Genomic DNA, 25,368 nt, shown 5'->3' with positions numbered 1-25,368 from the left:
CGAAGCCCCGAGTTTGGAATTTTGGCCGTCGCAATCTTGGTTTTTTGCAACCAGAAGTGACACGAGAGGGTGGAGCGTACAACCGAACTCTGAATAAGACATTTTCAGGGAACCAAAATTTTATAATTAACTGAAAACACACTGTAAAAGGGTTAAAGTTGTAAAATGAAAACACGGACAACTCCCAGACCGGACAACGCCGTGGTAGCGACCTGTCAATCACAAGGTAGCCACGCCCTAAAGTATACCCTGCTTTATGGTCTATTTGACTCTAAATGGGACCATAAGTTACTAAATGAACATCATGCTGTATTGAAGAAGACTTGAAACTAGCGATTGAGACCATAAACTCATGTTTACAATGTTTCCTGAGGTAATAAATCAAGTGAGAAGTAGGGTCATTTTCTCACAGACTTCTATACAATCAGACTTCTTTTTGCAACCAGAGGAGTCGCCCCCTGCTGGCCGTTAGAAAGAATGCAAGTTTAAGGTATTTTCTGACCCGGTGGTAGCTCACTGGTTTCTACTGTATCTATCACAGTGGCTGCACTATTCTCCCTCTCTGTCTCTTAAGACAAACTTTTGGACTTGTAAAATGTACCAGTATGCCTCTACGAGGTGTCCTCAATGACCCTTCATTACCTCGAGTGTACATGATGAGTCAAAAGCAACAGAGGATCTATTTGCAGAATGTTTTTTTCTCCCTCAGTCATGTTCTGCTGCTTCCCCGTAGAAATCCTTATTTTAGTTCAGTCTGTGTGAGACCACAAGGCCTCTGTCAGGTGGAGAGGTGGGGAGAGGAAGCTGTGTGTGTGTGTGTGTGTGTGTGTGTGTGTGTGTGTGTGTGTGTGTGAGAGTAAGGATGAGGGAGGCGTCTTACCTCCACTAATCCCACCTCCACCTCTGTCTGTCTATCTGTGAGGGGCTGAGGCAGCTGTTTGACTTGATGTGCTTCCCAGATGACCTCAGTGTGTTTACTCCTCGTACTCTGCAGTCAGCAAAGGACACAGAAAGAACTGTCACTCTCTGAAAGCTCTATTTTGAGTTTTTTGGCGTTCCTCTTGTTGTTTTTGTGCAAGTGCTTGCTTACTTTGTTCACAGTAGTAAGCTTGTTTGGTTTTGGTACATTTTAAGACTTGTAATTTGTTTCTTTCCTCTTGTCCCTCTGTGTCTTTCTGTCTCTTTATCTTGGCCCATTTCTCCCCCTCCTCTCTCTTGCCTCTATCCCACGCCGCTCTTTTCTCTCCCTCTCCCTGCCGCCTCCAGTCGTCAGAACCAGTTGAAGGATCAGGCCCAGCAGGCTCTGGTGTCCCCCAGTCAGCTCCCAGAGGAGGCCGAGTGCCTCACGGTGCCCAAGTACAAGAGGGACCTTGTTCAGAAGCTCAAGATCCTCCGCCAGGAGCTGTCCCAGCAGCAGCCTCAGGCCGGACACTGCCGCATCGAGGTGTCCCGCGAGGAGATCTTCGAGGTGAGGATGGAAAGAAACAAGCTCAGTCATGTCATCGCATCATCTGGAGCTCACAGCCTGTTATTAAGCGGGTACATAATTTAACCCAGGGGGAAATTCAGCCGTCACAGCCAGAGCATGCATGAAACTAATTAAAATGCATAACAAAATGGTAGAAAAACATGGAAATGATCTAACATTTGCTCCGTTGCACAACCACCTGCCCTCATTTTCCCCAAAACTCCAGCCGACAGATCTACATTCGGCACCGTAAGCAATACACCATAGCAATTGTGCTTTCCAAACAACACCAGTGCCCTCTAAGAGAAAGCAAACATCTCATTCTTTAGTATCTGCAGAGCTGCTTGTAATTGTACAAAGTTATGTATTGACGCACCCAAGTTATGTTAAAACATTCCCTGAAGGTTTTTCCTTGTCTACTCCCATAAAGGTCGTTGCCCGTAATAGTTTGGCTGTGAGAATGATTTCTCTCACACACACACACACACACGGATTTCTGCGATGTGTGAAGGTAGTCTGTTCAAAATCTAAAGCAGACCTCTTGTTTGGGATGAGGTTTTTCTCAAGTACATTCTCTCAGCTGGGGAGTTTTTTTTCCCTGCATCCAGGAGGCGCGGGGCCTTCATCAGAGTAACAACACCTGCAACAGACTGCATGACCCTCATAAAATATGCACTGGAATGTGCTGGAACAGCCGCGTCTGTTAATCTGAACGAAGACATTTTTGTTGGCTGATCTCAATGTGAGAGAGTGAGAGAGAGGGAGGGAGGGAGGGGGGGTTCAGAGGACGTCTTGAGGTTAAGCGAGACATAACTGCATAGAGTCTCCAGACCAGCTGAAGCATTACATTATGACTGAACAGGCGAGTGTTAGCTGGCGGACTGTCAGGCCTGTCTTTATGTCGGCTTTTTTCGGTGTAGATAAGACATACCCATTTCTCTCACAGCACCTCTCTGTTGGTTGCTGTATCTGCAGGGCAAAGTGGAACCTGGCTGTGTTATTATAGTCTTATGGCTGTGTTTATTATAACTGCCCCTAATCCACTTTAAATGAGCCCTCCCCCTGACGCTGTGAGCCTTCTGCACGTGGGATGAACACTGATTGACGTGGAGAGATCTCAGCCTCACAACGGAGAACCAATCGAAAATGGCTTCTGTAACGCCACACTGCATCTGTTTCTATTTCTTACAAATCTGCTACAGGAGAGGAAATGCTACTTTGGTTTTCTCGTTTTTAACTTTTTTAGAATAATCTCAAACTTTGGTGTAGCAGTTACCATGTTTCACATGCGGCGTAATGAGCGTGTGTATCCCTGGAACTGGTCACACATGATTTTTGTGAGTTTCCCCAGAGGCAGGACCTCTCACGTAGACATGGCAAACTGTTAAAGGGATAGTTCGGGTGTTTTGAAGTGGGGTTGTACGAGGTACTTATCCGTAGTCAGTGTATTACCTACAGTAGACAGCGGTCGGCACGCCCCCAGTTTGGAGAAACAGACAGGAGTTGCCGCACGAAAGGAAAGCAATGTACTGCTGTGAACGGGGGCAGCAGCATAACATATTTTAGTTACCTAAAATAAAGGCTTACCTAAAAAAATGAATATCAGTTTAAGTGTAAGTGTGTGTCTGACAGGGAACTGAAGCTGTTGTATCCATCTATGCTCTTGCCAAAGCCACCAGACTTGTTGAAAAAACCTGTAATTTTACCTCGCAGAACACGGGAGTTGCTGGTCTACCGCTGCCTAGTTTGTTTGCGCTGTTGACTTCCAAACTTACCCTTAAAAATACCAAAATAACACAAACAAACTAACCGATCGAGGCAGCGGTAGACCAGCAACTCCCGTATTCTGCGAGGTAAAATTTCTGTTTTTGTCAATGGAGTCTGGTTGCTTTGGTGAGACCATAGATAACCACTTGAGTTCCTCGTCAGAAACAGAGACTGTATAGCTGTCTCACGGCAAGGAAAACTGGCAAAATTATTGTAAATATAGCGTACACTTAAACTGATATTAATTCCTTTAGGTTTGCCTTTCTTTTAGGTAGCTAAAAAAACATTTTGCTGCAGCCCCCGTCCACAGCAGTACATTGCTTTGCTTCCATGCGGTAACTTCAGTCTGCCTCTCCAAACTGGGGGGCGTCATCTACTGTAGGTAATATACTGACTATGGATAAGTACCACAAACAACCCCACTTCAAAACACCCAAACTATTCCTTTAAATGGCTTCTCTTAAACTCATCCCCTGCTGAGGACCGCTCTGCAGCATCAGCAGTTAGCAGGGCAAATACAGTAAACAGCTGTCTAACTGATGCTGTTAACTGTCTTTGACGAGGCGTGTGCATCTGTGTTGCAGGAGTCGTATCGCCAGGTGATGAAGATGAGGCCGAAGGACCTGTGGAAAAGGCTAATGGTGAAGTTCAGAGGAGAGGAAGGGCTCGATTATGGAGGAGTTGCCAGGTAAGAAGCCGTAGCAGAAGAAGAGCTTGGTACATGGAGCACACAGACTGTGCTTCTGTAAATACTGTGTCACTTTTTACACGGCAGTCTGCCCCCTAGTGGAGTAGCCAGAGAACACAACTCACTCACCATCGTTTTGTCTGCTTTGGTGTCATTTCTTCATCAGTTTAAGTTGGCTTGTTCTGAACTCATTCAATCCCAGTTACATCCTCTGTATTGTAATTCTATTGGAAGTCTTTTTTTTCTCCCCTGCCACCTCCTGTCTGACCTCTGTGTACTTCCACACTGTGTGCAGGGAGTGGCTCTATCTGCTGTCGCATGAGATGCTGAACCCGTACTACGGCCTGTTCCAGTACTCCCGTGATGACATCTACACACTGCAGATAAACCCGGACTCTGCGGTCAACCCTGTGAGTCACAGTAACCACCGACAACACACAAAAAAACTGATTGAAAATTGTGTTGAATTGCATTGAGATGCTGAATCTAAAAATGGATGCACTCATAACCACAACACGTTTTGGATCAATAGGATATCTGCAAGTCTCAGAAAGTCTTAAAAAATATTGAAATCAGGCCTAATAATTCCTACTGGATTCCCATCGTTCACTGACTAGTATGATCATGAAAAAGATGTTAAATTACATGTATTTTGTAGTGAAAAGGTCTTTAAAAATATTTAATTTGATTTGGTAAAAACTGTAGAAGCCTTGAACAAATTCTTGACAACATGGCATACTATGTCACTATGTCACAAAGTCCACAGAAATAATTAATTGAACAATAAATACATTTTAAAAAGCAGTTTATTTTATAAAATAATCTATTGGTAGTTACAAATTACCAATATTTGTAAGTTGTTTATTGTTGTCATTTCCTGCTTTGTTGTGATGTAGCCTACAGACAAAGTTTATACTGTAAAAAGCCCAGTTATGAACGACACGGATCAAAGATTTGTGGCTGTGTTTTAGTTGTTAAAAATACATTCATCTTCATAATTATTTTGTATCTATATATTCACATACAGTGCCTGCTAGCAGGAGAACGCTCGCATTTCTTCTCCTACTTGAAAGATTACAGAGGGGGGTAGAAGGAGATGGTTTTGGGTGCATCCTCTCAACCAGCAAAGGAGAAACACTAGACTAGACGCATAGTTTTAGTGGAGCAGAGAAGCACTTTTGGGACGCTTCTGAAAGCTCACAAGCATTGTCTAGAGTGGCAGCGATCAGCTCCAATGGCGGAAACACGGCGTAGCTGTGCCTGTTGTCAAACTATCAGCATAAATAGCCCGGTTTTACAGCTGTTCCTACCAGGCTCGAAATCAAACCCACCGCTGGTTATGTGTGCACTGCAGCGTTTCACTTGATGTTGCCCAATAAAAATTCAGAATCTCCACAAAGAAACTGGTGTCTAGAAACCGTATTGACCGGAAAGACACAGAGGAGAATCAGCTGTGGCAGTGCAGGCGGGGAATCAAGGCCACTGTGGCCGCAGGGCATACAGTTCTCAGAAGGGCATCAAAGGGAAGGGAAAATTCCTGCCCTGGTTCAGACACTGATGGCTTTGGTTATTTTGTCTTATCTTACACAACATCAACGCTCTCTGTGTTTATCCATTTAACTATTGCTCTCCATCCAGTATACGTGAGACTGTGCTGTTCCGTTGTTTACTGCTTATATCATGTAGAATTGGTTGGTTTGTTAAAGGGGAATTCAGTGGTTTAATATTGTAAACATACTTTAAATAGTCGGTCAGCTCTGCTGGCAACTCACCGCTGTCTCTCATGTTTTGTCTCCCTCTCAGGAGCACTTGTCATACTTTCACTTCGTGGGCCGTATCATGGGGATGGCTGTGTTCCACGGCCACTACATAGACGGAGGCTTCACTCTGCCCTTCTACAAACAGCTGCTGGGTAAACCCATCACCCTGGACGACATGGAGTCCGTTGACCCCGACCTGCACAACAGCCTCGTGTGGATCCTGTACGTAGATCAGACACGTTTTTTTTAAGTCAATAACAATATTGACTTTCCTGTGTGAATGAAAAGTGAAAGAGGATTTCTGGATCAGGGAATTACAACACATCAAACACAATGTTATGCTCTGCATTCCTGTCCACAGTCTACAGGTGACAGGAGTATAACAAAGTGATTATCAGCACTTACAAATTGTAAATTTCATAAATTATAAGTACATTTTATTATCTAACTGATGAGTTGTTTGGCCCACATGAAAACCTCTCTCCCGTACTTTGGCGCCCCCCAGGGTTTTTGAATATTTCCTACATCAGTGGTCCCTGAGCACATGTTTTCAGACCATGTGTTTATGCAGGTTTTTACTTCAGCTTAAAAAGGGACAGTTCACCCCGAAATCAAAAACACATGTATCCTCTTACCTGTAGTGCTATTTATCAATTGAGATTGTTGGTTACTCAAGATAATCCACAGACCTTGTTGTGAGCAGTTTCATGTAGGAACTATTTTCTTTCTACCGAACTACACCCGCCAACTGTATCACTGCGCAGAAGGAAGCGTGCATCCACTCATAGCTAACTGTTAGCTCACTTAGCACCAGTGAGGTAGCTAACGTTACAGCTCAGCAGAGGAGGACGCCATGAATGTTTACACAGTGGTGGATTGTGATTAAGTACATTTGCTCAAGTACTGTATTTGAGTAAAACATTTGAGGTACTTGTACTTTACTAGGGTATTGTCTTCTCATGTCACTTTATACTTTTACTCCATTACTTTTATTTCATAACTTTAGTTACTTTACAAATTACATTTTTTTTGCACACAAAACGTGAAAATGTAAAAGTACAGCTGGAATGATTAGTCGACTAATTGATTAATTAATTGAACTATTTTCATTGTTTTGTCATTTCCTTTTGATAATTGTAATAATGTTAATGTATTAGTAATAATGTTGAGTTTTGTATTGTTGATTGGACAAAACAAACAGTGAAGGTGTCACCTTGGGCTCTGGGTAATTGCATTTCTCACTATTTTCACTCTTTTTACAAACCAGACAATCAATTAATGGAGAAAATAATCAGCAGATTACTCCATCATGAAAATAATCATTAATTAATAGTTCAAAATGAGCTCCACCTCAACCAACTACAACAGTAAAATCCTGCTTTTACATTAATGCATGAGTAATAATAATCTAAAGATATAATATATAATAGTATTACAGTCACAGGGGACATTTTTCTACTACATACTGACATTTTCAATGCAGGACTTGTACTTGTAATGGATTTGGGGGTGAACTGTCCCTTAAACATTTTATCACAAGTGTTTTATTGGAATGACAAGCACTTTGTATTTTTTTTTTTTACCAATTGTGTGCAAAAGCCCATTGTTGTCCTCAAACAGTCATTGAAATGTTTATCTCTCTTCAGGGACAATGACATCACAGGTGTGCTGGACCACACCTTCTGCGTAGAACACAATGCCTATGGAGAGATCATCCAGCACGAGCTCAAGCCCAACGGTAAGAGCATCCCCGTCTCCCAGGACACCAAGAAAGAGTACGTGCGGCTCTACGTCAACTGGCGCTTTCTGCGAGGCATAGAGGCCCAATTCCTGGCTCTGCAGAAGGGCTTCAATGAGGTCATCCCCCAGCACCTCCTCAAGGCTTTTGATGAGAAGGAGCTAGAGGTACTTTAGTTCATTTCTCATTATCACGTCTCTTTGCTGTTTAGACACACATCTAGATTTACCTCCTTAATGAAACGATTTCACAACACTCCTTAAAAAAACTACTATCTACTTCTTTCCTCGACCCGTAGCTAATTGTATGTGGTCTGGGTAAAATCGACATCAACGACTGGAAGTCCAACACAAGGCTCAAACACTGCACTCTAGACAGCAACAACGTCAAATGGTTCTGGAAAGCTGTGGAGTCCTTCGACGAGGAGCGCAGAGCCCGGCTGCTGCAGTTCGTCACCGGCTCCTCCAGAGTTCCCCTGCAAGGCTTCAAGGCCCTCCAAGGTAACAACACCCAAGATGAAAAACTGTGCATACCTTATGTTTTGTTATGTAAATGTACACATTGTTATGCAAGAAAGTCCTACGTATGAAACCGCACCTGAAACACTTTGGTGTGAATTGCCTTCTTTGTGAAATAGACTCAGACTAGAGTGAGCACTCTGAAGCATTAGCCAGGTCATGCAGTTGAAAGAGGTACAAAATGAATGTTAAAGGGATAGTTTGGGTGTTGTGAAGTGGGGTTGTTTGAGATACTTATCCATAATCAATGCGACTTTAATTGTGCGACTTTGTCTGGTTGTTTTGGCGAGAGCAAAGATAACGGCTTCCATTCCCCGTTGGAACAGCAGTACATTACTTTGCGTCCATGTGGTAACTCCTGTCTGCTTCTCCAAACTGGGGGGCGTGCCGACCGTTATCTACTGTAGGGTTCAACACCCAAACTATCCCTTTTAATGTGATGTCAGATCCATAATGTACAAAGGTGTGGTAGTGTAGCCTTTGCTATTCCTTTTTTGTGCACACAGTGCTCTGTCTATGGTGTGTGTTTGGGATTCTTTGCTCCTCTGTGTCTCTGGGTTTCTCCGACCTGAGTTGAACCCTGAGTCTGAGCGTAGTGCAGCGGTTCAGTGGGTCCGTCCTGGCAGACGGTGCTGCCCAGAGACAGAGCGCCCAGGCATGAGGAGGAGTGCACCATGATCCACAGGCAGACACAACCCTTACACACCTTATGTAACACAGCCTTCCTTTCTTGGTCAAAACATCTCAAAGCTGGACACATGGCTGCAGTCAAGGGACAAAGTTGACTCAGATAGTACTGCTGGTATCTAAATACTGTACAGTACTATGTGTTGTTGGACCATTCTCAGGACATTTAATGACATAAAGGGAATTGTCCTCAATAACAAAACATCACACAGACGGATTGCACTATAATAAATGATTTACTCTAACAAAGGAAGTTCGTCACTAATGTTAATTTTTGTTTCTTTACATGATTGGTTGTAGTTGGAAAGCAAACATCAAGCTGTAGGTCAGCTGAAAATGAAACCTGTAACAAATGACACAACTCTGTCAATATAATAAGAAGTCTAGATGCCTCCTGTAACAGCTTATACCATTGCACACGTTTATCTCTTCTTATTGTATATAAGCAAAGAAAGGTCATAATAATTATCATTTTATAAGCAACTGAAAATCTCATTTAACCACTACTGAATATTTAATATGTTTAAATTTAGATACCACTGAAGTTAAAGCACTGAAATATTTTACTTTGAAAACCATATGTCTGAATTAATGTTGTTTAAATTACCATCTTTGAAATTTCCAGACTCATCGCAAGTTGTATAATTTCAAAAACTAAACTTAAAAAATTCAGTTTCAAATTAAAATGTCCAGGGTTTCCAGTCACTCACTTAGAGCTGCAACGCTTAATCGATTAGTCGTCAACTATTAAATTAATCGCCAACTATTTTGATAATCGGTTTTATTTTTTAAGAAAAAAATGTCTAAATTCCAGCTTCTTAAATGTGAATATATTTTTTACTCCTCCATGCCAGTAAACTGAATATCTTCGAGTTGTGGACAAAACAAGACATTTGAGGATGTCATCTTGGGCTTTGGGAAACACTGATCGACTTTTTTCACCATTTTCTGACATTTTATAAACCAAACAACTAATCGATTAATTGTGAAAACAGATTAATCGACAATTAAAATAGTCTGTAGTTGCAGCCCTACAATCGTGAACCTTTCTTTCTTGGGGATCCTCATTGGATAGGACAGAGGTCTGATTGATTCCATTCAGGCTTGTTTGATCGTTCTTGCCAACCTGGAAGTTGCCAAGTCTCAATTTCACCAATCTAGTTTGAGCGTCTTGATTTTTTGTTTTTGTTGACTTTTTAAATCCCAAAATGACCGGCTGAATCTGAGCAACTAAAAAAATCATTTCTGAGCCTGGAACCTGGACATTTCAAAGAGAGAATACATACAGTTCCTCAGTGCGTAACGGGTGTGTGAAGGTCCATTTTAACTAAGCTGATTGTGTTTATACAGGTGCTGCTGGTCCACGGCTCTTTACCATCCACCAGATTGATGCCAGCACCAACAACCTGCCCAAAGCCCACACCTGGTGAGGAAACTGTCCGCTTTGTAACATTTCCAGACTGTTTGACATGGAGTCAGAGGGGAAGGCTAGTGTTAAACTTTGTAGTTAGTACAGTGGAAACCTTATAGCCATCACGTCTGTCTGGGTCAAATCGATCACTATAAGTGGATGATTGTAATAACCAAATTATTTTTATTTCTCATACAAATTCACATTTGTGTATTTATTACATGAATATAAAGTAATAAGTAATATTTACTGAACTTTATTGACTTTCAAAATACAGTACAGCTGTTTTTTATGCTTTTAAAAGTAGGGGTGGGGGGGGGAACAAGACAGCATAGTATCGCAATATGTTGTGTGGCAATATTGTATCGATAAACGACGTAGCGTATGTATCAGGCTCAGTCTTAAAGCTAGAGTGAAGATCCTGGTATCATATGAAACTAGAAAACCGAAGAAAATCGGTTGGTATGTCACGTTAGCTTGTCGGGAAGAAAGCTAAATAACGCTCCAAAGTTGCGCTAAAACATTCAACATACTTTTTTGTGAATAAACAGTAGTATGCATCTTTTTGGACGCACTGAACCGTAATCACCGGTTGGAGACATGTAATCATGGTAACCCGTACCAGTGTCATGTGATCAAACGATGATTTGTGAGAATCATAAAGTCCTAACTAATTTTTAAAAAATGTATTATACCTATAGCAAAGGGGAATCTTCTACTTACTTTAATTTGAAGCGTTATTGACATTCTGTTATGAATGTTGTCGTTACTACTGCATTGCATTGTGGGATATTTATGACACCGTTGTGTCCAGTGTTTGCATACTGTACTATTTAAACGGAAATAGTATAAAATTTGCGTACTATTGGTTTCATACTAAGGTTTTGGACATACTGAAAGATCTCACATACTGTGTTTTCACGTACTAAATAGCATGTTAGTATGGAAGGTTGGACTCAACCTGGATGAAAAGACCCGAAATGAATACTGTAAGCAGACTACTTGATTACTATAAGCAAATTACTTAAGCAGCATTTGTATAGATTGTATAGAGTGATTCTTTACCAAGCTTTTTGATCCATATAAGCGGTTGATCACTGTAACCGTGATCACTATAAACAGTTTCCACTGTATTATTAAACCTCTTTAATGTATGTTTACTTTATTCTGGAGTTATGAAGCAGTGCAGTCCCCAAAATATGATTTTTAAATCTGTTCTTCCCTTCTTTTTTTCCCAGCTTCAACCGGATTGACATTCCTCCCTATGAGCAATATGACAAACTGTACGACAAGTTGCTCACCGCCATCGAGGAGACGTGCGGCTTCGCTGTGGAGTGAGCCACCGAAGCGGGCCGAGCTCAGCAACAACCGGAAGCAACGTGGATTGGCCGTGATAAGCCTCCCCCCTACAAATCAATCCACTCTCGACGGGGGTCCTCCACGGTTGCTTCACCCAGGGACGCCCATACTTCCCGGGGGACATGTGGCCAAGCTAAGGGAGGGTGAGCCAGAGAAGACCAGAAAATGTCACCTGACTCTGGGTTTCTTTTCAGACCCTCCAGCCCTCCTTCATGTCTTTTTTTACATCATTGAAAAGGATCTCTTCAGCTGCTAATAACTCAGACTATTTACTAACTCGTGGAACCTGCAAAAGTTGCCGGCTCTTCCCTTTTTTTCTAAATTCATTTTAGCATTTTAAAAATAGACTGTATTCCATGTAGCAACGCTCCATCTTACCAAGCAGAACACAAGGTCAGTCCACTCTGAAACGACATTAACGAGACTGGTTTGTTTGCTAGAGCACAGGGTTATTAATGGTTCCCACAACCACTTGGAAACACTAAATTTGTATGCAGAGTGCACGCGACTCGTGCTGTTTGGTGCCTCGGAGTGACCACATCGGGGCTATCGCTAACGCCAAGGCTGGAGAACGGGGATGAGAAGGCGAGACTAGAGACTGAATTAGGCAGAGCCCGACTGTTTACAACCCTCTCCAAAGACGGCAGCAGGGACCTCTGCTCCTGAGTCGCTGCCCAGCAAGTAGCGCTGCATTCCCACTTCACACGTCTGACAGTCAGTTTTGTTTGAAAATGAATGAATAGCTTGAAATGTGTTATTTTTATATAACGGGGGGAAAAAATTGAAAACAATAAAATTCTATATAATATATATAATTTATTGCTGATATATTTCAGAAACCCCGATCCATTATTTCAGAAAATCTTTTAAATGTTAAGTGTTACTGTTTAAATTATGGAAGACAAATTGTGAAAACAGAATTAAGCTTGACTGAATTTCACTTACGAATGCTGTGGTTTATTTCTGGACACAACTTCTCTCACACTGTACAAGGAGAGGTGTGTCTTAAAGAGCAAAAAAATATTTTAAACACACAATGTCCTCTGAGTGCCATAATCAGTTTTTTAATGAATGAATCTTTGTTAATATCGAACGGACCCTTTAAATTCTACTGATTTCATTCTGGAGCTACTTATGGTGGTGTGATGTCTCCCTACTATTTTTATTAAAACATTTGTAGCTGGGCTATATTAAAGGGATAGTTTGTGTGTTTTGAAGTAGGATTATATGAGGTACTTATCCATAGTAGGTGTATTACCTATATTAGATGACGGTTGGCGTGCCCCCAGCTTGGAGAAACAGAGAGGAGTACCGACACCCGACCATCCAATGTACTGCTGTGGACCGGGCTGGCACCAAAACGTATTTTAGCCACCTGAAAGAAAGGTTCACATGAAAAAATCAATATCAGTGTACTCTATATTTAGAATATTTTCACCGCTATACAGTCTATGTTTTCGAAAGGGAACTGAAGCCATTATCTATGCTCTCGCCAAAGCCATCAGACTTCATTGGGAAAAAACACACACACAATTGTTGGTCTACCGCTGCCTCGATCAGTTAGTTTGTTTTTGTTATTGAGTGACTTTGGTTAGTTCGGGTTCACCAAAGTCACACACTAACAAAAACAAACTAACCGATCAAGGCAGCGGTAGACCAGCAACTCCCGTGTCCTGCAAGGTAAAATTAAAGTTTTTTTCAATGGAGTCTAGTGGCTTTGAAGAGAGCATAGATGGATACAACGTGTTCAGTTCCCTGGCGGAAAGGGCTGTCTGATGGCAAGGTAAAGCGGTGGACATAATCTAAACCTAGGGTACACATAAATGGATATTGTTTTTTTTGGTGGCTGAAATACGTTTTGCTGCCGGCCCCGTCCACAGCAGTATAATGCTTTGCTCCGGTGCCGGTAATCCTGTCTGTTTCTCCAAGCTGGGAGCGTGCCGACCATCATCTACTGAAACTAATGCACCTACTATAGATAAGTGCCTCATAAAACCCCACTTCAAAACATCCGAACTGTCCCTTTAACGTCACTAGCATGAAACCTACCATTATTTTTTTAATGGTATTTTGTTCAGATGAGTCCAAAGTCCATCATGATCTTTTTCGTACCGCCTCCACATCTTTGTTGTTGAAAAAAGAAAACTACCTTCTAGCCATGTGGTGCTAAATAGCATAAACGTTTGTCTTATATTGGCAACCTTACTCAATGACATACTACTGCTTAAAGTGCACACTACACTACTCACGCTCATGCCTGTTTGTGGCCACAAAATATAATCAAGAGCTCTAGCCAGCCACATTCTCAGGAGATATCACATGTAGTTTGTATCGTCCTTTGATTTGACAATTGACGAGAAACTAATTCTGACCATTTGTCTTGATTTCCTGAATGTTAAGGGGTTAAGAAAAGTCTTGTCGTTTAAATTGTTTTCCCACAGCAGACCGTTAACACACAGTAATCGTTGCATGTGTCCATATGTGGTTGAAAGGGAACTGAATGAGATGAATCCTGTTATGAATCCGCCTGCTACACAGTCCCATCAGTGACGTTTTTATTATTTAGAGAAAAGTGGGGATTGTTTTCTACGATTAAAAATGAAATCCTTGAATGTTTTCAAAAAGATGCTGCCTGTCTAGCAATCTCTACGACCGTGGACTGTTCTTAACATTTGCATACACTAAAAAAAAAAAAAAAATGAACTGATCATTTTCATTCTTTTATGTGGACAAGTGTATGCAAAGTAAAGTGTCCTCAGATGGTGCTTTGTACAGTAATAAGATATTGTTCATATATGTGGATCAAACGACCTGTAATTTATCTTTAACTTAAAAAAAATGAAAAGAGGAATTGCACAGAAACAGAACGGGGTTGCCATGTGTATTTTAATGGTGGCTTCTCTAACGGATATTCATTCGCCTTTAAGTCCAGTGCACAAGCTGATGGATGGCCCTACTGTCTGTTCCTACACTACACTACCGCTCAGCATTGCCCCGTAGCTGCCTCTCATTGAAGAACTTTTTATTAAACAAGTGAAAGTTGAGAGATGCCGCTCTTGTTTCTTTGTTTTTGTTTTGTTTCCAATAGCATGATCCACTAGCAGGACTATATCTCTCATAGCTGACTGATGCAATTTGATGTATGTTAACACTATCATTTTGTAAGAGTATTTTATTTTTGTGTGTAATTAGTTCTAATTAAACTTGCCTTTGTCTAACAATGTAAGGCCTTGTACAAAATATATGTCCTGTGCTTCTTCCTGTTTGAATGATTGTTTCAAAAAGGGAAGGGAAATCGCAGAGCATTCTGGGGCGCGCCACCATTTTTGGAGGGCAGCGTACAGAGCTACGGTAGATTATCATTATCTGTCACCGGTCTATTCATCTGTCATCTGTCAATAGTATATCATAAGAAATGTATAAAGTATGTGCGAAAGACAATATTACAAAATTGAAGTTAGTTTATGATATCAATCCTTACAAATTAGGAGGACCTTGACAGTTTGCCACCTATTACAGTCGCTGATGTGTTTTGGTGTTAGTGAACACCTGTCAGCAGTTCAAAATATGTTAATCTTTGGAAGCCGATGTCCAATTTACAAACGGGTAGGTACAGGACATTAAGATCTACAAGCCAAATGCCAACTATACGTCATCTTGACAAAGATAAGATAGCTAATACTGCATATTTAATCTACCGGTATCTTGCAAAATGAAACCCATAACGGCCTACCTTTGTGTCTGGCTGTATACTATATATACTACAATTCAGCTTTCGTATCTTATTCACTGTGCAGTGTTTTGTGTTATCCTTTCACATTTGCATTAAACAGCCAGCGGATGGCACTCTTACCCTCTATCCTCCAAAAATGGCCGACTTACTGTCGCTGACGTCACATTCCCATTCCCATTTTCCAAAAACTTTCTCATCTGATTTATTGTTAAGTTATTTACAACATAGGAGCGATTCAACAAGTCCTTTGAACAGCGATTAGTTACATTAGATCAATTTGTCAGGGGCTTGTTCGTACCATACTGGCTGAGAATACATATCAAGTGGGGGGTGCAAATACTCTTGCTTTACATGTGAATGTCCCGTGCTCCTGACCACCCATTGATACCACTCTGGATTAGACCATCTGGCAGATGGCTCAGAGGAGGGGGCAGGGAAAGGAAGTAAAATGACAATGGATGAAGGTGTTGTAAAGTAGGTGTGAAGTACAGTTTCTGTTGTTTTGTAGATCATGCTACAGAGAGGTCTTTAAAACGGTCTTTCTACACAGACTGGAAAGAGGTTAGACTTCATCAGGATGATAATGGTTCATATTTTGGGGGTTCCCTGTGTAATCAGCAGGGCCGGAGCCAGCTGTTGTAAACATTCGGGGCTCATCCCAAACCTAAGGGGATCCGGGGGGGATTTTTTTTCCCATTTACAGTAGCTGCGTACACTATTTTTCAAGCCATTTGATGATAGAATGACTAAAAATCAGTACATCATTTGAGAAAAACATGATAGTTGCCAAGGGATAAATCATCCTGTAGAGCCTGCATCCTATTTTGTATCTAATTGTTCTCCAACTGTCTTCAACTGTCTGAACCCCTAAGGGCCCAGACTCACCAACCCGACATGAAAGAACTAGCAGCAGCAAAGGCCACCAGTTGCTTCGCCTTATGACGCCTCTGTCTTGGCCAAAGAGTTGCACTCGAACACACCTCAAAAACTACGCCCGACGGCCAACTACTACGTACGTTCTGCGCCTGTGTGAGAGGAAATAATCTCTCCATCGGCAGGTCTCGGTAGTCTGTATTTGTCATTCCAAAAGGGAAACCAAAAGATCTAGAACAGCGGATATACAAGCCGTTGTTATGATGCGTACATGAAACAAATCGGCGTCTGCCGACCATTTTTACACCACTCTCTCTCACCACTTAGCTTCATTCCAGATGGCCATGTTGTTGTGAAAATATCCATGTATTGGAATGATCAGATGAGATGAAGATGAAAAATGAGGAGAGCCTCCTGTGTTTTTCCTCTTGACTTTACTCGTTGGCTTGCTTTCCTCACTTCCATTTCTCTTCTCATGCACTGCTTCGTTTCAGCTGAGCAGCCAATCAGAGTGATTTCTCTCACCGACGAGCGCCACCGCCGATTCAACATGCTGAATTGGCCTAAAAAACTGACATGGGCCGACTAGAGCAAACGGTGCCAGATACAGCGAAACAAAACTAGGACGACGGATGACCGTCAGCTTGGTGTATCAGGGCCTTAATGCAAAAAATATTAAAGATGACTAATTTTCACTCCTGCCACCTAAAAAGAGGCAAAAATTGTCTGATCTGATATGTTACATAACATACATATAGGGTAGGAATTCGGTGTAAACAACATTACTAACTTGTAACCGATATTTGTTAAACTATGCTGGAGTAGAGTTCACAGAATGAATATTTAGCTGACGAATCTGCTACATTTGAATCCATATCATCATAATCTGGGCTGCTTTCATTGCAAATCAATGCAAACCTCAACAATGCCAAGTAAATAGGCCAACAGAAGAACATTGAATCAATCATATTGGATTTCTTTAGGGAGTAGCATAGTAGTGGTTGTAGCATTAAAATAAAAACATAACAATGTTAGGGCGCACATACATAGATGGCACTATTTGCCCAGTAATGGAACTTTTGCTCCATTAATTTGCCGGTCCAGTCAGAGAGACTGAGTACAAGTGACACAAAGTTGAAGGTATTTTAAAAACCTTAAATATTCAGGGCTATTAAGAAAACATTTGGAGCTGGAACCACCCCTGGTAATCAGTATAAGGAATAAGTATGTCAAAGACATACAACACATATGATGTTTGTGTATTTTGTTTAACATAATTTAGGCCACTTTCATAGAGAATTCATACACATTTTATTTAATTTTTTATGGTGTAGTATCATAATGAGCTGCTCCCGTCTGGCCGTCGATTCAGGGTCCCGGTGGGCGAGCCGGAACATATATAAGAGACCTTTTTTCCCCATGCCATACAGGTACTGAATGCAAAATGACTGCACTAGGGAAGAACTTAAGTATTTTTGAATGGTGTAATTTATCCCCATCTGTTGCTGCTGTTTCCTGCCCATCTTCACAATTGTACGTTTGTTGTTGTATGTTTTGTAGCAGAGTGTTTAGCTGACTGTATGTTTTTAATGTTTGAATTTCATGTCATGTTTGAATTGATCTTTTATGTACTAGAGAAGCCAAAGACAAATTTCCACTACGGTGGACAATAAAGTCAAAGTAAAGTAAAGTAATCATGTAAGAGAAAATATATATTTTTACAAATCAGTTAGTGACTAAACCTCACTCTCACTGTGTCTTTTTGGTCCACCATTGAGCTCAGGGGGCAGCCTACATGACCTCATTTTTACCTTTTTCCACACTTTGAACACCAATATACCCTTTTTTGTACAGAAAAATCTGTAATCTAGGTTTATAATAATCTCTTAAACATCTGCGTGTCCACTTATTTAAAAAAGAAGTTAAGTAAAACATCATCAAACGGGCCACAATGGGTGTAATTAAACAATACAAAAGAGGAACAAAAAAAAAAAAGTAGTCTCTTTCATGTTTGGGTTGGTCCTGATGACGTCAGTTACCGTAATATAACACATCGGAAGCGTTGTCATAGCCGGAGCACCAGTTTCTGTCTCGTACATATCCATCCGCACTGAACATTTGTTGAAACCATTAAAGCATCAGAAAGGAAACACCGGGGAAAGAAAATAGAGCGTTAAAAGAAAATACATTCATCGTTTATGTAACGTTAGAGATTTGTTTTCGATCGGCTCTAATGTTACATAAACGATTTTTTTTTAAAGAACCTCTCATATGTTTTTCTGCCTAATCTAATTTAATTTATAGACTATATATTTAGTGGAGGGTAAGGAGATATATATGTAGTATTATCAGTTAGTTAAAGTGAACGTTAACAGTCAGTTTCACTGGTGTCCGACGGGCTCTATGTTATCAGCCGTTAGGAAGCTGAAGAACACCGTGTGGCGGATGAATACATCGGAAAGGAGGGGGGGGACGTCCTCTCGGCCATATATAAACCGGGTCTAATTTTTACATTACCGGTATTTCAGCATCAACTGCCGGTCGGGATATTTTTTAGTCGGTGGTTAAACAACCACAAGTAAAAGGGTATTTATCTATTTTTATTTACACAACTTGTTTACAAAGATGCCTGGATATTCCGACAGAGACCGCGGCAGAGACAGAGACAGAGGGTGAGTACCTGGTTTTAGACGAGTTTCTCCATCGTGTGGTTTCGTAGAAATGGTTGACGAGAACAAGACTCGAAGAAATACACTATAAGAACTGAAATGGTGTCAGGAAAAAACGTTAGGAAACAGTTATAATTTATATTTTGAATTGTAACCGTTTTAATCAGCTTTGAAAATCGGCAGTTGGTGTGTCTTTTATTCAAACCAGCAGAAGGCCGTTGATCGGGGCCCGTTGTCCGTTGGCTCGAGGCCTAGTTTGGCCTCGTGCCCCGGCAACAGCCACTTCTCGTTAGCTCAACGTTAGCTTTAACGCTAGCGTACCGGTAACTCGGCCGTTACGTCATCACCGCCACCAACTCTTATTCACAATATGATCTGTGGATAAACTAAATCATCCATCATAATAATATTAAAGTTGAGTTAGTGATATTGACTCCGTTGCTAACGTGTAATAATGGTGTTGCTAAGGCCGGCTAACGTTCTACAGAGGGCTCGTCGGCTTCTCGCCATGTGGCAGCAGCAGCGTGAATGCGGATACAAAATGCCGGCTGGTTTTTCCATTGTTCCTCTGCTGGTTGGAAAGTATATGGCAGCTGTAATCGTTTCACAGAGTGACGCAGTTAAAGATGGGCCTATGTTCGTTATCACCTGCCTGTTGGGCCCCGAGTGTGACTTTTATAAACCACCATACTTATAATAGTTATTGTTTTATTGCAGATATGGCGGCGGCGGCGGTCCTCCTCGCTTTGGTGGCAACCGTGGTGGTGGAGGAGGAGGAGGAGGAGGAGGAGGTGGTGGAGGGAAGTTCGGCAACCCCGGTGAACGGCTTCGGAAGAAACAATGGAACATGGACGAGCTCCCAAAGTTTGAGAAAAACTTCTACCAGCAGCATCCCGACGTTGCCCGGAGGACCCCGGTATGTAACGTTATCTAGTCGCCATGAGGTGTTACATAACACGTGCTCCCTCTCCTTCCTGCACGTGTTGCAGTTATGCAACCGGTTAGGATGACCACTGAACTTAATTTCTTTCTTTATCTTGCAGCAAGATGTTGAACAATACAGAAGGTCCAAAGTAATTACATTTAAGGGAAGAGAATGCCCAAATCCTATCGCCAACTTTCACGAGGCCGCCTTCCCATGTAAGTTTAAAAAAATGATTGAGCATTACATGTACACATTTCACCAAGTATGTTTGCATCTCAATTAATTATTGGCCTCTTTTCTCTCCAGCTTACGTGATGGATGTGATCAATAAATTGAACTGGACTGAACCAACACCCATCCAGGCTCAGGGCTGGCCTCTGGCTCTTAGTGGCAAAGATATGGTCGGCATTGCGCAGACGGGCTCTGGCAAGACGCTTTCTGTAAGTTACATGTTCTCTCTGACATTTAGAAAATACTGCGTTAATCTGTACTGATCAGTGAGGATGTTGTTAATCAAGATTACATTTGTCTAGCTCATGAGAGTGACTGTTGTGTTTTCATTGCAGTATTTGTTGCCTGCAATTGTGCACATCAACCACCAGCCTTTCCTTGAACGTGGAGACGGCCCCATCGTAAGTAGTCATTACGCGACGTTGCATCTGTTCACACGCATACCTTTTGATCCACCCCTTCCAAAAAGCACTTTCTTTGTCTGTCTCAGTGACTCGGTAAGTTGTCGTAGAAGGGAATATTACCTCATCACTGTGGGTGAGATGGCAGCGACACTGGCTGACTAATCTCAATCAGTGATGAAACAAATGGAAAGTGTTGTAGCCCCAGTGTCATTTCTAGAACTAAAATATTCTTCAGAAACTCCTATTTTTCTCTAGAAACTTAAAAAAAAATCCCCCCCCTTAAGTAAAAAAAACAAAGAATAATGCTTTTTGATTTATTAACACTGTTTTATCAGAAATAAGTGACCCTGATGTTGAAATGTGGGTTTCCTGACCTATTTTATTCCAACAATGGGAACTGAATGAAATGTGTAGCTGTTTGTTGCCTTGCGTGTACTGAAAGGCCATAATTTCCCTCTTGACAGTGCTTAGTGCTGGCCCCGACCCGTGAGCTTGCACAGCAGGTGCAACAGGTGGCTGCAGAATACGGCAGAGCTTCTCGCCTCAAGTCTACCTGTATCTATGGAGGAGCACCCAAGGGACCCCAGATCCGTGACCTGGAAAGAGGTATTGTAGCTTTTTTATTAAATACTTAAAAGATTGCTGTTTTTCATGGGTTTAATTCTCACCATGACGCTTCCATTGAAGGTGTGGAGATTTGCATCGCCACTCCAGGAAGGCTCATCGACTTCCTTGAAGCAGGGAAGACTAACCTTCGCCGATGCACTTATCTTGTCCTGGATGAGGCCGACAGAATGCTGGACATGGGTTTTGAGCCACAGATCAGGAAAATTGTCGACCAAATCAGAGTAAGTTTTACTTGGATGGCTGTAAACTCAGATGTGAAGTTGAATGCCTCATGTCTTACTTTAAGGGAATGTGTTGCTAACTGTTACTATTTTTGCAGCCTGACCGTCAGACTCTGATGTGGAGTGCCACTTGGCCCAAAGAGGTCCGCCAGCTGGCTGAGGACTTCTTGAAGGAGTACGTCCAGATCAACGTGGGGGCACTGCAGCTCAGTGCCAACCACAACATCCTGCAAATCGTGGATGTTTGCAACGATGGAGAGAAGGAGAACAAGTGAGTAATATGTCCATGGCATTAATGGCATGTGTTGTTGAAGCTGATGTTTTTGTAATAACTTTATGCGACTGACGCATTCTTTATACAGAATTTACAATTTTTAATGACGGTGACATCTTTTTTTTAGGCTCATCCGTCTGCTTGAGGAAATCATGAGCGAGAAGGAGAATAAGACCATCATCTTTGTAGAGACAAAGAGGCGCTGTGATGACCTCACAAGGAGAATGAGAAGGGATGGGTAAGTGTTGATTTTAAATTAGGGATGCAGCAATCCATCTTTTTCAGTCCCGATAAGATAGCGGCCGATACTGAGTACCAATCCGATACCGGTGAAAAATTAAACTGCATGCCTCATTGTGTGGAAGTGACTGAGATCATTCTTTTATGTCTAAAGCAACATCAGGTTTGACTAAAACATTGCTTTCCTAACTTAGTAAAATTAAATTAACCAATGCATAGATATACATTTACTGAATTGTTATTTATTCTTAAAATAATACATCGCCAGAATCTTGGTATAAAAATCTTAAACTAACATTAATTACAATTCAAGTGTAAACTATTTTTAATGCAGCAACAAATTGGTCAAAACTTGGAACAGGAATCAAAATTCCAGTATATAATGAATATAAACATTATTGAATTAAATAAATAGGCCCCACAGTCACCAATATCCGATCCAGCTATTTGAGTTAGTATCTGCCTAATTAAAATACTAATTCTGTTGTACTGACCTTAATGTTCTGAAGTACTTGTATGGGCATTGATTAACACTTAAACCTTCAATCCTGTTAGGTGGCCAGCTATGGGAATCCATGGAGATAAAAGCCAGCAGGAAAGAGACTGGGTTCTCAATGGTAAGCTTGCATCACCAGTAAATCACTAGTTAATCACAGTTGTATAACTTGCAGGAAACATTTAATCATGTCTGATTTTTTTTTATTCTTTTACTTTTTCAGAGTTCAAATATGGAAAGGCTCCAATTCTCATTGCAACAGATGTTGCCTCCAGGGGTCTAGGTCAGTATCCTCCCTGAACAGTTTTGTCCTCTTAACGTATTTCAAAAAGAAAGTGTATTTGCTTTCTTTAACTCTTCTGCTTCTTTCTGAGTTTCTCCCCTGACCTGAAGGAGCAGTCTGTGTGGCAGGGCCTTGGCATGACAAGCCCAGGTCTCCAGAGGGGGAATGAGGATTCTTGGAGGTGTCCTGACTGGCGAGGCACGGGTCTCCCAGTCGCGCAGATATACAGAGGTGACCAGGCCCAAGTGCAGCATAACGCGCTGGCCTACCTAAAAACGGGGGGCGAGTTGAGGGCTGGCCACAGTTCCTCCCCCATACGCTCGTCTGTTCTCTTGGCAATGGTTTGGACTGCTTCACACACACACCCAGGCTCTGTAACTGTCCCAGCTCAAAGCCCAGCTACACTGTCTCCTATTGTCTTGCATGTATGTTTGGGCGCTCCACTGCAAGCTATTTGAGTCATTTGGAAGGTGCTTTCTGTTGCGTAGAGTCGTTGTAAAGCATGGGTGGCGTTAACGTTGCAGTTTCTAAACTTCTGTCGGAAGAGCAGTCTGTCAGATCGGTCATACCTTCACCTCTGTAACGACATGGCTACTGGCGCTTTTGGTGACAGTGGGACATGCTAGTCGGACACACTTGGACACAAATCCAAGCTCACACTCCTCCCTCGCCTGCGTTTCAAAGTCATGTCGAGACCTGCCAACGAGAGACATTATGATCAAGTGAACACGGGGTCTGGATAAATCTTGCCATGCCGAGTGGGGATGCACGTTTTGTAGGCATCCTGCAAATTGGTTCAGATCTACAGTTTTTTGGCAAGAGACACTGCAGTTTGAGCTTTATAGCAAGTTCTCAAGAGTGCGACAAAGGGACCTTGGTTAAGTGCTAGTTGAAGCACACTAGGAGGCAGTAGTGTGCATAGCAGCCCTACTGTATAGCGACACCTGTGGGTCACTTGACAATATGTGGGGCGTGTGCTGCAATGGGAATGGACTAGTGAATGCATACTCCAAAAAAATGGTAAGACTTCTGATCCCTTCTTTCTGAGGTGGTAGGAGGAGGGTTTTTATTTTATCCCACTGGATGGGAAGCCAATGGAGTGTGCATCGTTTCTCTTTTCCCACCGTAGTCTCCCCGGGGAGTAAATGTTTGTCTAGTTTGGACTAATGCTAGTCTTTTACAGCTTTATGGATTTGCCAGCTGTTCCTCATGACCGCACTAACTTGGCCTTTTTGTTTTTGATCTGGTTGTTGTGGTGGCGCTGGCGCACATTTCTGTGTGTGCTGTCCTCCTTTTCCTTCATGGCACACCGCAACACAATCTTACAGATGTTGAAGATGTGAAATTTGTCATCAACTTTGACTACCCCAACAACTCTGAGGACTATATCCACCGCATTGGCCGAACAGCTCGTAGCCAAAAGACAGGCACGGCTTACACCTTCTTCACTCCCAACAACATGAGGCAGGCCAGCGACCTCATCTCTGTGCTCCGCGAGGCCAACCAGGCCATCAACCCAAAGCTCCTCCAAATGGCGGAAGACAGAGGAGGTAAATCTAATTGGTGAGATACAGAAACTGTGCTGTGAACCGCAGCCACTCTTTTTCTGCTGCTCTCCTTTGCTTGCTTGAAGTGAAGGGGGTTATTATCATAATCATTTTCATTATTAACTTCTGTATCTCAAAACCATTTCTGGTTAAATCTTTGTTTAAAGAACTTGTCTATAACCGAGCCTCATTTGTTTCCTTTCCAGGTCGTTCAAGGGGAGGCCGCGGTGGTGATTACAGAGATGACCGTCGGGATAGGTATTCTGGAAGGCGTGATTTTGGCAGTTTTAGGGACCGGGATAATGGTAGAGGTTTTGACAACGGACCAAATAAAGCTTTTGGCACAAATACACAGAATGGAGGCTATGGGGGCGGCAACAACAGCAGTAGCAATGGCTTCAGTGGAGGCAGCTACAACGGTAATGGACAGTCCAACTTTAACAACCAAACCGGAGCCTTCGGTGGCCAGAATTTCCAGCCCCAACAGTTTGCTCTCGCTAAGACTGCCGCACAGACCGGCGCCAGTCATCCCCCATTCCCCTTCCCCCAGGCACAGGCTCCGCAGCAGCAGCATCCTCCACCGCTGGTGCCGTACCCCATGCCTCCTCAGTTCTCTCAGTAAACGCACCATACACTTGAAAGAAGTAACTTATTGCTTTTTGTCTTGTTCAGTTCTACACTTGATACAGAATTTTTTTTAAAATTTTTTTTTTTGTATTTACACAACAGGGTTACAAACAACTTGAACCTCTATCAAGCCTTTTAAGATCTGCAGTGCAGCAGTAGTTGTGTTGCACACTTTTTTTTTTTTCTTATTACTATTTAATTTGTTACATTCCCACAGTAATGTTTAGTTTTGTTTTGTACTAGGTAATTACAAATGTATTGGTTTTTCATGTATCTTTGAAAGTGATGTTAAGCTCCTAACTTGGAAGTGCACTGCATGATCTTTCAAATAAAACATAAAATCAGATTTGCTGTGTTTTTCTTAACTTTTGTTCTAGTTACTATTGACATCTACTCTGAAGAAAATGGTTTACACACCTGTATTACCTATTCTGTCCAGAAGGTGTCATGATTCACAAATATACTGACTCAGGCATCATGTTTAGTCTTCGGTATGGTAACATCTTGAACCAGCAGACACTTTGTGTGTCATATTACATTATTGAAATCTGCTGTGACCAACTGCTGGTTGTGGTGTAGCAAAAATAGAAATTCATCCGTTATACATGTTGCCTCCTTCATGTCCCAGCAGCAGAAAGGGACTGGTTACTCAGTTTGTCTGTCAGTCTAGTGCCATCACATACTGGCAAAGTTGACTTATAGTGGTATCAGGGCAACACTAATGACCTTTTGATGACATAGTTCTTAAAACATGTTTTAATATAGTCCCATTGGCTAAAATGGGACAATATACAACCATACACCTGATCAGTAAACTGTCTC

General features: G+C 41.9%; 2 protein-coding genes and 1 long non-coding RNA gene across 7 annotated transcripts in view; 2 read left to right on the top strand and 1 right to left on the bottom strand.

Moving 5' to 3' along the window:
* Positions 1-12,258, top strand: part of smurf2 (SMAD specific E3 ubiquitin protein ligase 2) — a 62,697-nt gene extending 50,439 nt beyond the window's left edge. For all 4 annotated transcript variants that reach the window (XM_074655545.1, XM_074655544.1, XM_074655547.1 and 1 more), the window contains 8 exons: positions 1,267-1,468; positions 3,820-3,923; positions 4,219-4,333; positions 5,727-5,905; positions 7,330-7,588; positions 7,720-7,921; positions 9,977-10,052; positions 11,276-12,258. In XM_074655545.1, coding sequence (XP_074511646.1) covers positions 1,267-1,468; positions 3,820-3,923; positions 4,219-4,333; positions 5,727-5,905; positions 7,330-7,588; positions 7,720-7,921; positions 9,977-10,052; positions 11,276-11,375 — 1,237 coding nt within the window. In that variant the 3' untranslated portion in view covers positions 11,376-12,258. The remainder of the gene's footprint in view (positions 1-1,266; positions 1,469-3,819; positions 3,924-4,218; positions 4,334-5,726; positions 5,906-7,329; positions 7,589-7,719; positions 7,922-9,976; positions 10,053-11,275) is intronic.
* Positions 1,323-18,809, bottom strand: LOC141780364 (uncharacterized). The gene is made up of 3 exons (XR_012596634.1): positions 18,683-18,809; positions 5,696-5,903; positions 1,323-1,461 (listed from the first exon to the last, which is right to left on the bottom strand). It is a non-coding gene; the product is annotated as an uncharacterized LOC141780364 (long non-coding RNA).
* ddx5 (DEAD (Asp-Glu-Ala-Asp) box helicase 5) lies at positions 18,483-24,892 on the top strand. Of its 2 annotated transcripts, none has more exons than XM_074655548.1 (13): positions 18,483-18,674; positions 19,389-19,587; positions 19,715-19,811; positions 19,903-20,036; positions 20,163-20,228; positions 20,696-20,837; positions 20,919-21,079; positions 21,178-21,350; positions 21,481-21,591; positions 22,149-22,210; positions 22,313-22,372; positions 23,701-23,922; positions 24,126-24,892. In XM_074655548.1, the coding sequence occupies exons 1-13, from the start codon at positions 18,628-18,630 to the stop codon at positions 24,539-24,541; spliced, it is 1,890 nt and encodes a 629-aa protein (XP_074511649.1). In that variant the 5' UTR covers positions 18,483-18,627; the 3' UTR covers positions 24,542-24,892. The 2 variants fall into 2 exon arrangements, with proteins under 2 accessions (XP_074511649.1, XP_074511650.1); XM_074655549.1 differs by having other exon boundaries at positions 23,701-23,935.
* The last annotated feature ends 476 nt before the right edge of the window (positions 24,893-25,368 follow it).

This window comes from Sebastes fasciatus, chromosome 13, assembly GCF_043250625.1.
Source record: "Sebastes fasciatus isolate fSebFas1 chromosome 13, fSebFas1.pri, whole genome shotgun sequence".
Taxonomy (NCBI): domain Eukaryota; kingdom Metazoa; phylum Chordata; class Actinopteri; order Perciformes; family Sebastidae; genus Sebastes; species Sebastes fasciatus.
The sequence above is the reverse complement of the archived record's forward strand: the minus strand, read 5'-3'. Positions and strand labels throughout refer to the sequence as shown.